Below are 11,627 nucleotides of genomic sequence, written 5' to 3'. Positions count from 1 at the left end.
GTCTACATCCTCCAAGGTGGTCCTATATCCAAGAAGCTGTAGGAGTCTTGGAATAACACGTTTATACCTATTTATATGCCTGTGTATCTTGGCATAGTACCCCACCTATTGTCATGTTTTTGCATTGTGGCCAATTGTGGCACTCAAGGGCAGGCTGCCCTCTCCATTGTCCCTGTTTTTTCATGTGCATAGTACAGTCCTGGATAAGCGCCCAGCCCAGTGGTCTGTAAATATAGATGCTCGGATTGTAGAATACTTCACTGCCAACTGGCTGCAATATCTGCCACAACAATGGCCAAATTAAGACTTCCAGAACACACACTAACAGCTCATGGGAGCAGATGCTAGATCCCTGGGGGATCTGCAAATTATGTCAATTCTGCTTCAGAGGTCTTTGTAAATAAGAATTACATTCGTAGGACACTTGTGAATTGCAAAGCAAAAGAGATATCCAAGAACTGCTCGCATGGGAGAGACATGAAGGACAAACATAACGTTACTTAGTACATTGTACACAATCAAATGTAGGACCTTGTTTAGAGTCAGGAGGAAAGCCAGAATGAAGATCAGAACCAAGACAAATCACGTCGCCATTTATCTTTATAAAAGGTCTATAAAGTCAAAGGGCCTGAGTCATTAAGGAGAGCAAAGCATAAAAAAGGAGTAACTTTGCACCGGGGCAAAACCATGTTGCATTGGAGGGGGAGCTAAATTTAAAATGTGGGGACAGATTTATAGTTTGGGTAAGACATGTCCTAGATCAACTATAAATTTCAGTGTAAAAATAATGCTATTCAGTATGTGTGTGCTACATGAAGAAACAACCAGTATTTAACTTATGTGCAAAATAATAAACTAATCTGCACCCCTTGCATTGTAACATGGTTTTTCCAAGATCAAACTTACGCCTTTTTTTTTTCTTTGCTCTCCTTAATGACTCAGGCCCAAAGTCTCCAAAAATCTAATAAAATCATAACAAAACAATTACCAAAATAAAGAAAATGTAATGATGTAGCAGGGAGCATTTAGGAAAAATGGTGCACAGGTTAAATTTTTAAACAATTACTTCGGTACCAGATTTTAGATATGTCTTTAGTTAGACTGGATCTGAAGGAAATTTTTAGGGAAATGTAAAAACTTTGTTCATCAGCATCCATCTGCTTCATAGATATTCTGTGCTGTGTTTTTTTTTATTCAGTAAGTGGCATCTGTGAAGTTCCTTATTTGTGTTAATGCAGGGACAGCTTAATTCATTATTGACTAATTGTGAAAAAAACATTGTCATCCTGAGCGACACACAACCTTTGTAGTCTGTTATACACTGGTGTGATAATGTAGGTGCTTCCCACATATGCACATACTTCTTGCTCCTCTGTGTAAACTATCCTCCTGAGTGTAAAAAGGACCCCTATACATGTACTTTATTAGTAGTTGTGATGACACAGGGGTGATAGCGAAGTACAGCTTATAATTTATTTAGTGTTTAGTTATATATATATATTGTATATATATATATATATATATATATATATATATATATATATTGTATATATATATATATATATATATATATATATATATATATATATATAGCGCATCCATACTACTGTACAGTGCTGTACAAAGAATATTGAATTATTCACGTCAGTTCCTGCCCCATCGGCGCTTACAGTCTAAGTATAGGAGCCCCCTCCCTATAGCTTTCATTATAGCCCCCTCCCTATAATGTTTATTATAGCTCTATCCCTAGAGCTTTTATTACAGCCCTTCCCTATAGCTCTTATTACAGCCCAATTCATGAAGCATGATGTTACTTACCTTTAGTACCTTACCTCCACTATGCAGCATCGCTCCTCACTCCTTGCTGCTCAGACAGGAAGTGAATACAAGTCCTATCTGAGCACTGTGTTGTGGGGCTCCCTGACATCTCTTTGGAATGCTCAGACTGTGCTCTGAGGAATCTGTGAAGTTAGTTTAGCCTTGTGCATTTAAAAATGCATGAGACAAGTAACCGTATATGGCGCTAGGTGCTGTGGGGCCCCCTGAGAGATGGGGGCTTGGGAATGTGTCCCCCCTAATTCAGCTGTCTTCTCCTCTATACTGTCTTTCTCTGTCACCTGTCCTTCCTCTTTACAGGTAGGCAGCACAGTCACCTGTCCCTGAACTCTTGTGACTAGACTTGGGTAACCTGTCTCTATACTCTCTTGGCAAGTGAAACTGACAGTGTTGAACTATTGGTTCCAGCATGCCCAGTAGTACTCTTGATCTCCTTTCAGCTTCACATAGCACTCCCTGAGACCCAATGCCTCCCTCTCGGATCTCAGGCTAGCTTGTCTCTCAGATAGAACTCACTACCCCTGCAGTCATAGTGGGTACATTCTCCCTAGCCGCAGTGACCAGAAACATCAAGGCAATCTCAAATGGCTTAAACTTACATATTTCACTCGACTGAGGTACTGGACATCAGTAATCAAGGGGAATGAAACATTCAACTCTAGGTGAAGTTGACTTCTAACTCATGTTGACTTCTTGTGCCGCGGAGCAGTTATTTTAAATCCTGCGATCCCCCCAAGGATTGCCATGTCCTTGTGTTTCAAACTCCCATTGTCCCATAGATTGTAAGCTTACAAGCAGGGTTATCTTACCTCTCTGTCTGTATGTATTACCCAGTATTGTTTTATTAATGTGTGTTCCCAATTGTAAAGCGCTACGGAATTTGCTGGTGCTATATAGAATAAATGATGATGATGATGATTGCCAAACTCAAGTTTATGACTTTCAATCAAGACATTCACTGGGTCCCTGCCTAATAAACAGTGAATGGGGATACCCCCTGTGAGACACTTTGTGCCTTAGTGATGTCACTGGTTTCTAGTGAATTGATTAGTCGCACTCTCAGGTGTTGTGAAAGTGGAACAGCACTATCCAATCACTTGAGCATATCACTGTATCAGAAAACTTCCTGTAAACCTAAACCAAAGAACAATTTCTCAAGCAGCATTTCCAATGGAACGCAGTTCGAGAAGCCCGATGAAGAGATAGTGAGGCATAGAGATCCATAGATCACTACGCCAATGCTGCTTATTCTGTCCGTACAGTGGTATACATGGTTGAGGGGTTGAGCAGTAAATATTTTTAGCACAATTTCCTCACGGTCTCCTCCAATCCATGTATATCACTTGGGGGTAAATGTATCATACCCCGGTTTTGTCATTTTGCGGGAGATCGGCGTCTTCGCAGCTAAAATTTAAAGGGGCGATGGCTTGTAAAGGCAAACAGTGGGCGTGGTAAAACTCCATAGGCGGTAAAAACCTTTCCTTTCCATCTCTTCTAATGACTCTTCGACAAACAGAGTGAACGATAATGCTGACAGCTGACTATTCAGTGTGATAGTCTGAGTTCCTAGAGGAATGGTGTGGGATACAGTGAGAGAGAGATTGCTGCTGAATACCAGGGTGAGCCTGAGTTAAGTCCTGCTCCTGCCATGTTTGTGAGGCAGCCGTCTGTATGCAGAGTCAGTTAACTGGTGCCTGAAGTTGTTGAAAGTTCAGATCAGTCTTATCACAACTGTGATGCCGGCAGTTAGTTCTCATCTGTTAAGCGCTGAAAACCCCGTCTGTTCCCATTGATATACAGTCTCTAAATCAGCGGTGTCAGCAAGTAAACTTTTGAATGAAGTGTTGGATAAAAAGTACAGTATCAAACCAACCCAACGCGTTTCCCTCTAATAAGAGTTTCCCCTGGGATTTCTTTTTCACACAGTTAACCTGAGATCCGGTAGTGGGGCGCCGGGTCTCAGGAAGCGCTATGGAGAGCTGAAAGGAGACTTAGGCTGGGTAAACACTTACAGGATTTTCAGCCGATCACTGGGCCAATCAAACAAGACACGACCGTTCGGCCCGATAATGCATTAGTGTGTACACTGCAACGATGAACAATTATCGCTCCAAAGTACATCGTATCGGTTCATTTGATTTTTAAACCAAACCTAAAATCTTGTTAGACAATGGAACGATGTTGTTCCAATCCTGCAGTGTATATATGCACTCATGACCGGCAGTGTCCATAGATCTCTATGGAGTGTGCATCGTCATGATCATTTCAGCAGATGGTTATGAAAGAAGAAGAGCACAGATCTGAAGATAAATCTTGCAAAATGTGTTAGGTGTGTACACATGAATCGGCATCTTGATCGGGACTTTTGTTTTTCAGTCATCGGTAAAATCATTAATGAAATTGCATCAGGAGACATTTCTGTATATAGTGTGTACCCAGCCTGAGAGTGCTAGTGGCCATTCTGGAACCAATAGTGTGACACTGCTGGTTTTACTTGCCAAGAGAGTACAGAGAAGTTTACTCAAGTGAAAATTAACCCCCTGTTTAAAGCTGAGTGTTATTTAAATAATAAATGAAAACATGAAAGAGGATGGTGTAAATAATTTATCTTCAAGAATAAAAGAAGTATATTGGTGAAAGTCTTACTGCTGAACGTCCTGAAAACTATTCATGCACAGAAAGTTTATTTATAAGGGGAAGACTGCAATATCTTGATCGGTGAAAAGATTTGTAGATAAGAGATTTTAAGTCTGTATTGGCTCACATTGATCTGTGTACTAGGAAGAGGTAAGAGATAGCTCCCCAGTGACATGGCCAGCAGTGGTAAAAGGCATCTTTCCATTTGTCAGGTCAGTATAGGGTGGTTCTGCGCACTGGAAACCCAGACTTGAGCGTCCAGCCCGATTTTAAAAAAAATAATAACCTTTTTTGAAATATAAAAAATAGCTTAAAAAATAAATAAATAAATAACTTTATTAAAAATAAACTGAAAAGGCCCAATTGGTACACAAATCCCTCCCTCCCCAATTTAATACTGCAACATTAAAAGTCCTACCAAAAGCTGACAGAGATGCTAAATTACCAAGCTCCTATAGGCCGATATTGTTGTTGAATACCGATTATAAACTCCTCACAAACAATTTTGCTGTACGTATGAAAGTAATATTACTCCATCATTCATCCTGATCAAACTGGTTATATGGGGTAGAAATTCGGTGTCTAACATCAGGAAGGTTGTCGCGGTGCTTCAGTCCGAGTGGGAGTCTGGTGGGGATGATCCTACACTGTTATTCTTGCTGGATGCCGAGAAGGCTTTAGACTTAGTGGACTGGGATCATCTCTACGAGACTCTCTTTAAATTTGGCTTTCCTACACAGTTTGTGGAGATCATTAAAACTATATATATAAACCCTCTGACACAGATTGTGGTTAATGGCTATCTTTCCGCACCATTTCCTATTGGCAGAGAAACTCGCCAGGGTTGCCCGCTTCCTCCGCTGATTGTGTTGGAACCATTGGCAGTAGTATTGAGACAGACAAGTCTATTATTATGGTGCGGAAAGCAGAGGTGAAACTTTCCCTGTTTGCTGATGACATGTTATTCTTTTTCTCAAAACCTGAAACATTTATACCAGCAATACTTGATGTGATAGGAAAATTCAGTTAATTTACAGGTTACAAGATAAATTTTCAGAAGTCGGAAGTACTTCCTCTAGGTAAGCCTCAAACAAAGAAACAACCTATATATGATCTTGGTGCTTTTCGAATTGTAAAACCTGCTCTGAAATATTTGGGGATACAGGTTACCCCCTTTCTACACCTCTTATATCAACATAACTTTAATCCTATTATTATAAGATTCAGATGCAACCGAATAATTGGAAACACCTACGAGTGTCAGCAGGGCCGTATTAACCATAGGGCTAACTGGGCTACAGCCCAGGGGCCTATGGCATCCAGGGGGCCCTTGAAAGTGCTCAGCAGCAGTATTGATCGGTCGGGGGTGGGGGTGCCCCCGGCCCAATCAGTGCTGCTGAGCACTTTCACTGCAGTACTTCTCCAGCGCGCTGTATTCTCCTTACTGAGGAGATCTCGTGAGTCTCACTCTCACGAGATCTCCTCAGTAAAGAGCGTGCAGCGCGCCGGGGAAGGAGGAGAAGGAGGTAAGTGCCGAGGGGGATGGGCGGCTCGGATCACCAGGGGGGAGGGGCGGTTAGGATCACGGGGGGGCCCTCACAGGGAAATGGAGGCCCCCTTAGCCCAGGGGCCTCCACTCCCTTAATCCGGCCCTGAGTGTCAGTAATGGCAAGAACTGCTATTGTTAAGAGTATCATCTTTCCTAAGCTGACGTATCATCCTAATGCTTCCCATAGCTCATGGTAAGAATGATACATTAAAATGTACAGACCTTTTCAGTCGTTTCATTAGGCAAGAGGAAAAAAACTAATATATCACAGCAAAGGATTATTTTGCCTAAGCAAAATGGAGGATTGAGTTTTCCCGACATCCAGGCCTTCAACAAGGCCGCCATGTTTAGATATGTGTTTGACTGGCTGCTACAGTTCAGTAATTTTACTAACAGAGCATTAGAGGAGGAGTATTTTTTTCCTTATGCTCCAGACGCGCTTTTACACTTGCCTAAAGCCAGAGCCGTAACTTAGAATTCTAGCGCCTGGGGCGAGAAAGACAAATGCCCCCCCCCCCCAGCCCTCAATTTTAACCAAATGAACCTAAAACATTCCTAAACTACGCCCCCCTTCAGCGTTGCGCCCAGTCCATATTAGGTTATTCCAAATCCATAAATTTAAAATCAGATACTTATATACAGACCTGATTAATACAGAAGTGACCTTGGTATGGCTGTGGGTTTGGGAGTCCTGTAAGTGAGATCATCCGGAGGTTCGCCACACGGAAGAAATTTTGGCCCACATGGATCATACCATGAATGCTCTTCAGTCAGCAAGACTTCAGGAAATACATATTAAAACTATTAATAGAGCATATATCTCTCAAATGCAAAGAAGGCCTATGGTGGAATCGGAATCAGGCCTTTGCTGTAAATATAAGACAAGTAATGCTACATTGATGCATAACCTATGGGCGTGCCCCAAAATAGCTAGATTTTGGAACAAATTGACTGTTTTCCTGAATTTTACTTTTTGACTACAGCTACGACCGCACTATGAAGTGTTCTTGTTTGCTAATTCTGATGTGTGGAAGGATAGCATGAAAGATCTTCAGAATATCCCCGTGTTAACAGTTGTTGTCACATTAACTATAAAAAGCTATCCTGGGCAGGTGGGCTTCGCATACATCCCCGACAGTACTAGAATTAAAGGCAGAGTTGTTGGAAACAATCTATATGATAGACGTGCTACCTTCTCTGACTTGGAGAAGGGAGTCAAAAATTTTATTCCAAGTAGGGTGTGTATATAGAAACACTGAATATTCATACACAATCTCACATTATGCAAGTGTTTGAAGGCACCAATTGGTCAGGTAAAAAAAAATAAAAAAAAATAAATAAATATATATATATAGATATATATATATATATATATATATATATATATATATATATATATATATATATTGTGTTAAAATATGGCAAATATGTGATGTGATATGTTACGATATGTTGGGCCAATTGTATACTTCCACCCCCCCCCCCTCCTCTATTTCAATCTCTTTTCCTTCTTAAATTGTTAACATTTTACTTGAACAGTTTATACTCAATTTGTATGGTCTATGGTATTGTATAATATGTGTACAATAAAAACATTTTGAAGAAAAAAAATAAATATATATTTATTTTAATAATGAGTTGGTTTTAGCAATTGGAGGACAGGGGCGGTACCATCTCCAGGGCTGGCATCAGACCGGTACAGCAGTATGGGGCCCAACAGCAAAGTGGGGCCCCACCAGCCCTGGTCTTAGACAAATCTATTAGGGGAAGGGGCCATCACAGTGAATTAAGGCAGGTAACTGCGCCATTTTCTAGGCAGCAGCCGCTCCTGAGATGTGAGAGATGGTGCAGGGAGAGACCTCTAATTAAGGATGTTGGGGCCCCACGGCTGCCGCCATTTGCTCCAGTCCCAGCTTCCCAGGTAACCGGCTTCTGGACAGAGAGCTGCAACAAGGCAGAGAGGCTCCCTGCAGCATCACTAACATCATGTAATTAATAACATTACAGCGCTGTCATTGGCGAGGGGCTGAAAGGAGACAACAAGAAAAAGCAGAGGGGTAAGTAAACTACTGAAGGAGTTAAATGGAACTGGTGATGAGGGGTGACTGCAGAGAATGGAGGGCAGGAGGCAAATGTTGGGAACAGAATAATTTAAAAATGAGGGTGGGGTGAGAGAAGGAAGAAGGGGGGCCCTGTCTGTTACATTTGTATTGGGCCCTGCAATTTATGTTGGCAGCCCTGACCATCGCTGTCCTTGGAAAAAAAGCATCTACGGAGGCACCCAGCATTGGCTACCATCGGCGATTGTCTTTAACTACCGTAGGCTTTGGTAAATAGGGATAATAATGATAATCTCTCTTTGATAAATATAAACATTTTGTGATGTTGTGATTATGTTGTTCTCTGCTGAATGTGTACAAATAAAATCATTCAAATGTACAAATATTACACATAAAAACCAGTAACACTGTCACCTTACGCTCATGGCTTACTTAGGACATAAATGAGGAAGAAAAAAAAGTATAGTTCTATTTAATAAGACAGAGGTGTGTAAAGGTATTAGGACTAGGAGGTATGATTTTGGAAGCATACTATGAAATTACAGACACAATTCCGCAAATGTTGTAGGGCAATTTTCAAAGCGGAAGGTGGGCGTGCGTTCGGAGCTGAAATAGTCACATTGGGGCAATACTAAATGCACTGCTTGGCAGCATATTCTGCACTTAGAGCAATGATCCTTAACATGTGCATCGCATCAGTCCTGGGCGAAAACAGCTTTTCCAATGCATTCATCTATTGTTAACTGTCGTGATGTTTATATAGCACCGGCTTTCAAGCAAGTGTCTCCATAAATTGAGCTTAACTATTGTATATACACGGAAAGTAAATCAATGACAGCTTCCTTGTCAGTTAATAAGAAATACATCAAACAATAAAATATAATGTGGACCATACTTCCCTTGCCTCTGGAGACCTAATTGTCATACCTCACTCACTAATAACCCAGCCCTGCTTTCTCCCTCCCTTCAAATCGGCATCTACATTGACGCCTTAGTTACAAAGAAAACTACAATTCCCGACATTCCACGCAACCAGCCACCAGCGCATGCGCAATGCTTGCCTGCTGTCCAGCCTGCAGTGTAATAGCTGCTGCTGAGAATCTCAAAGCAGAGCTGATGAGCCACATAAAGGGGGGTGGATCTGGGAGTGCTTGGACCATGCAATAATAAAAGAAGAAGAAAAGGGGGGTTCAAGGCTGCACCCCTCCACCCTGGACACCCCATCATCACCCATGGATTTATCCTGCGCCCTGGCACCTCTTGTGCACTGGAAGATGCTTTCTGCTGCAGCACCTCTATAACAGGGGACATGTAATTTGCTGCTACACTGGGGGGAGGGTCTATTTATTTATTTATTTTTCTGGATCCTATAGAGAATCTGAAGAAATATATATATATATACACATATATATTTAACTATATATTGCAAAGATGAAAAAGCAGTTCAATCGAATGAGGCAGCTTGCCAACCAGACAGTAGGAAGGTAAGAGATCCCATTTTATCTATTGTGTCACCTTTAAGGCTGACCTTAAATGTAAATGACGGTATGTGACACCCGTTCCGGAGGCACACCCCAGGGGGCATAGTGATGGCTCAGCAGCCCCTTAACACCAAAGCCCTGAAGTGTCAGAATTACTAAGGATGCCATCTTACAAAATCTAAATGGCATACCTACAGGACCTAGACCATCCGTGTATTAATGCCAATTTGCTGAGGTTATATTGTTGGGTGTGTTTGCATGCAGAATTTGATACTGCAGGTCTTGAAATCCTCAGGACAGTATAATATATATATATATATATATATATATATATATAATGTCCTATCTACACACAGTATGCTGGTCTATGCAGGATATCTTATTTGAAAATCAGTTGCTATTAATCATCTCCCATCTTCCCTTCTTGATGTCTACCAAGGAGAGAACCTGTGCTGGCATGATCTCTTTAGCATATTGTGTGGTTTGGCTCTATAGATAGCAGTGTGCTTCAAGAGTTCAGTTACCATGCTACATACCAGGCTATTTTTTTTATGTTTTTCATTGTCACTTGATTTGTGTATTTACTAAGGTTCTTTATTGTCATCAAAGTACCTAGCAAATGTTTAAAGGTTTGACAGGTGTTATAATTGTAATGATATGGAAGTTTAATATTTTCAGTATTGTCATTGCTGTAAGACTTCTGTGGAGTAAATTTTTTTAATTGATTCAGATGGTTGAATCTGTTGTACATATTTATACTGTATTTTGTACTGTGACCTTAGTTTCCCATCCAAGATTAACATTTACGGGGCCTCAGGCCAAGTAACTTGTAGGGGGCTCCTGCCACTAAAGCGTGGTTGTCCATGTTTGCCAGACCTGAACATGTGCGTTGTCCATGCCCCCATCTAGCCTGCGCATGCGCAGGTCAGGCTAACACTGCACTTCCTGCCTACAGTTAATGATGTCCTGCCTTGCTAGGCCAGACACACCTAGCTTTGTGTGAATGCCTGCTACTCCATGGGTAGGGCGGCGGGTGCCACGTGTTGGGATGGGAATGGGCATTTAGTTTGAGGGGGGCCTCTTTTGTGTAGAGCCCCGCTTCTTCCGCCTATAGTTTGTCTCTCTTGCATAAAGCTAACCATAACATTATGTGTACTGTTGAGACTCAGAGGGAATGGTAACATGAGAAGGTGCAATTTACAATTAAAAATAATAATGGAAATGAAAAGGTGACAATGGATAACTGTATTCCTATGTAATATGTAACTATATTTTATGGGTCTAAAGAATCTGCCAGTCAGAGGGCTAAGACTGAGCCTTGAAAGCTTGTAAAGCTTTCCAATATAGTTAGCCATTAAAGTCATTAGCTCATCTACTGTGCAGTTGTAAAACCACAGTAGGATCACTTAAAGTGCACCAATTGTCTAGGTACTGTGAGTGCAGCCATTACTGCTTCCATTATGTCAATGGTGCCTCAAGCCTCTGTGATGTCATTATTCTCCACTATTTGTAAGCAAATTTCTGATTTTTCTTTGGATTAAGTATTACAAGCTGAGATAATTGGGCATTGTTAGTGTACATATATCTGCCTATATTAAATATAACCTTTCAACAGGTTCTGGATTGGCATTTTATCAAATTTGCTTTGCCTTGTGCTCTATGCATGTATACAAAATGGTGTTCTGCTGTTCCACCTATGCCAGGGAGAGCACTTGTAAAGTATCTTGACTCAGATAAATGCGCCCCAAACTATATTTCAGGTGGTTTCCTCATATACTACAGTTTCTATGCCAGGCCAGTGCTGGCATTCTGCATTCTGCCCTCTCCTGGGTTGATTTTCTTCATAAAGTTCTTTAGTGTCGCCAGCACTGGCGAGGCATTGGAGCTGTAATGTCTTGTAATCCAAGCTGAGTGATTTGCATACCAGGCATGCTATATTACAAGCATTCTCCCAGCCAAATGGGGCTACTGCAGGAGACCATTTTTTAATACATGCATAGTGCACTTTTAATGATGCTATAAATAAAATGCCGATCCATAACCTCGTGACAGTTTATTTTTAAA

The 11,627-nt window shown here is 41.2% G+C and overlaps 1 protein-coding gene across 4 annotated transcripts in view; it reads left to right on the top strand.

Moving 5' to 3' along the window:
* Positions 1-9,156: 9,156 nt before the first annotated feature.
* Positions 9,157-11,627, top strand: part of ARHGAP44 (Rho GTPase activating protein 44) — a 122,119-nt gene continuing 119,648 nt past the window's right edge. For all 4 annotated transcript variants that reach the window (XM_075216964.1, XM_075216962.1, XM_075216961.1 and 1 more), the window contains exon 1: positions 9,157-9,566. In XM_075216964.1, coding sequence (XP_075073065.1) covers positions 9,514-9,566 — 53 coding nt within the window. In that variant the 5' untranslated portion in view covers positions 9,157-9,513. The remainder of the gene's footprint in view (positions 9,567-11,627) is intronic.

Source organism: Mixophyes fleayi, chromosome 6 (assembly GCF_038048845.1).
Source record: "Mixophyes fleayi isolate aMixFle1 chromosome 6, aMixFle1.hap1, whole genome shotgun sequence".
Lineage (NCBI taxonomy): Eukaryota > Metazoa > Chordata > Amphibia > Anura > Limnodynastidae > Mixophyes > Mixophyes fleayi.
Note: the sequence above shows the minus strand (reverse complement) of the source record. Positions and strands in the feature narration are given on the sequence as shown.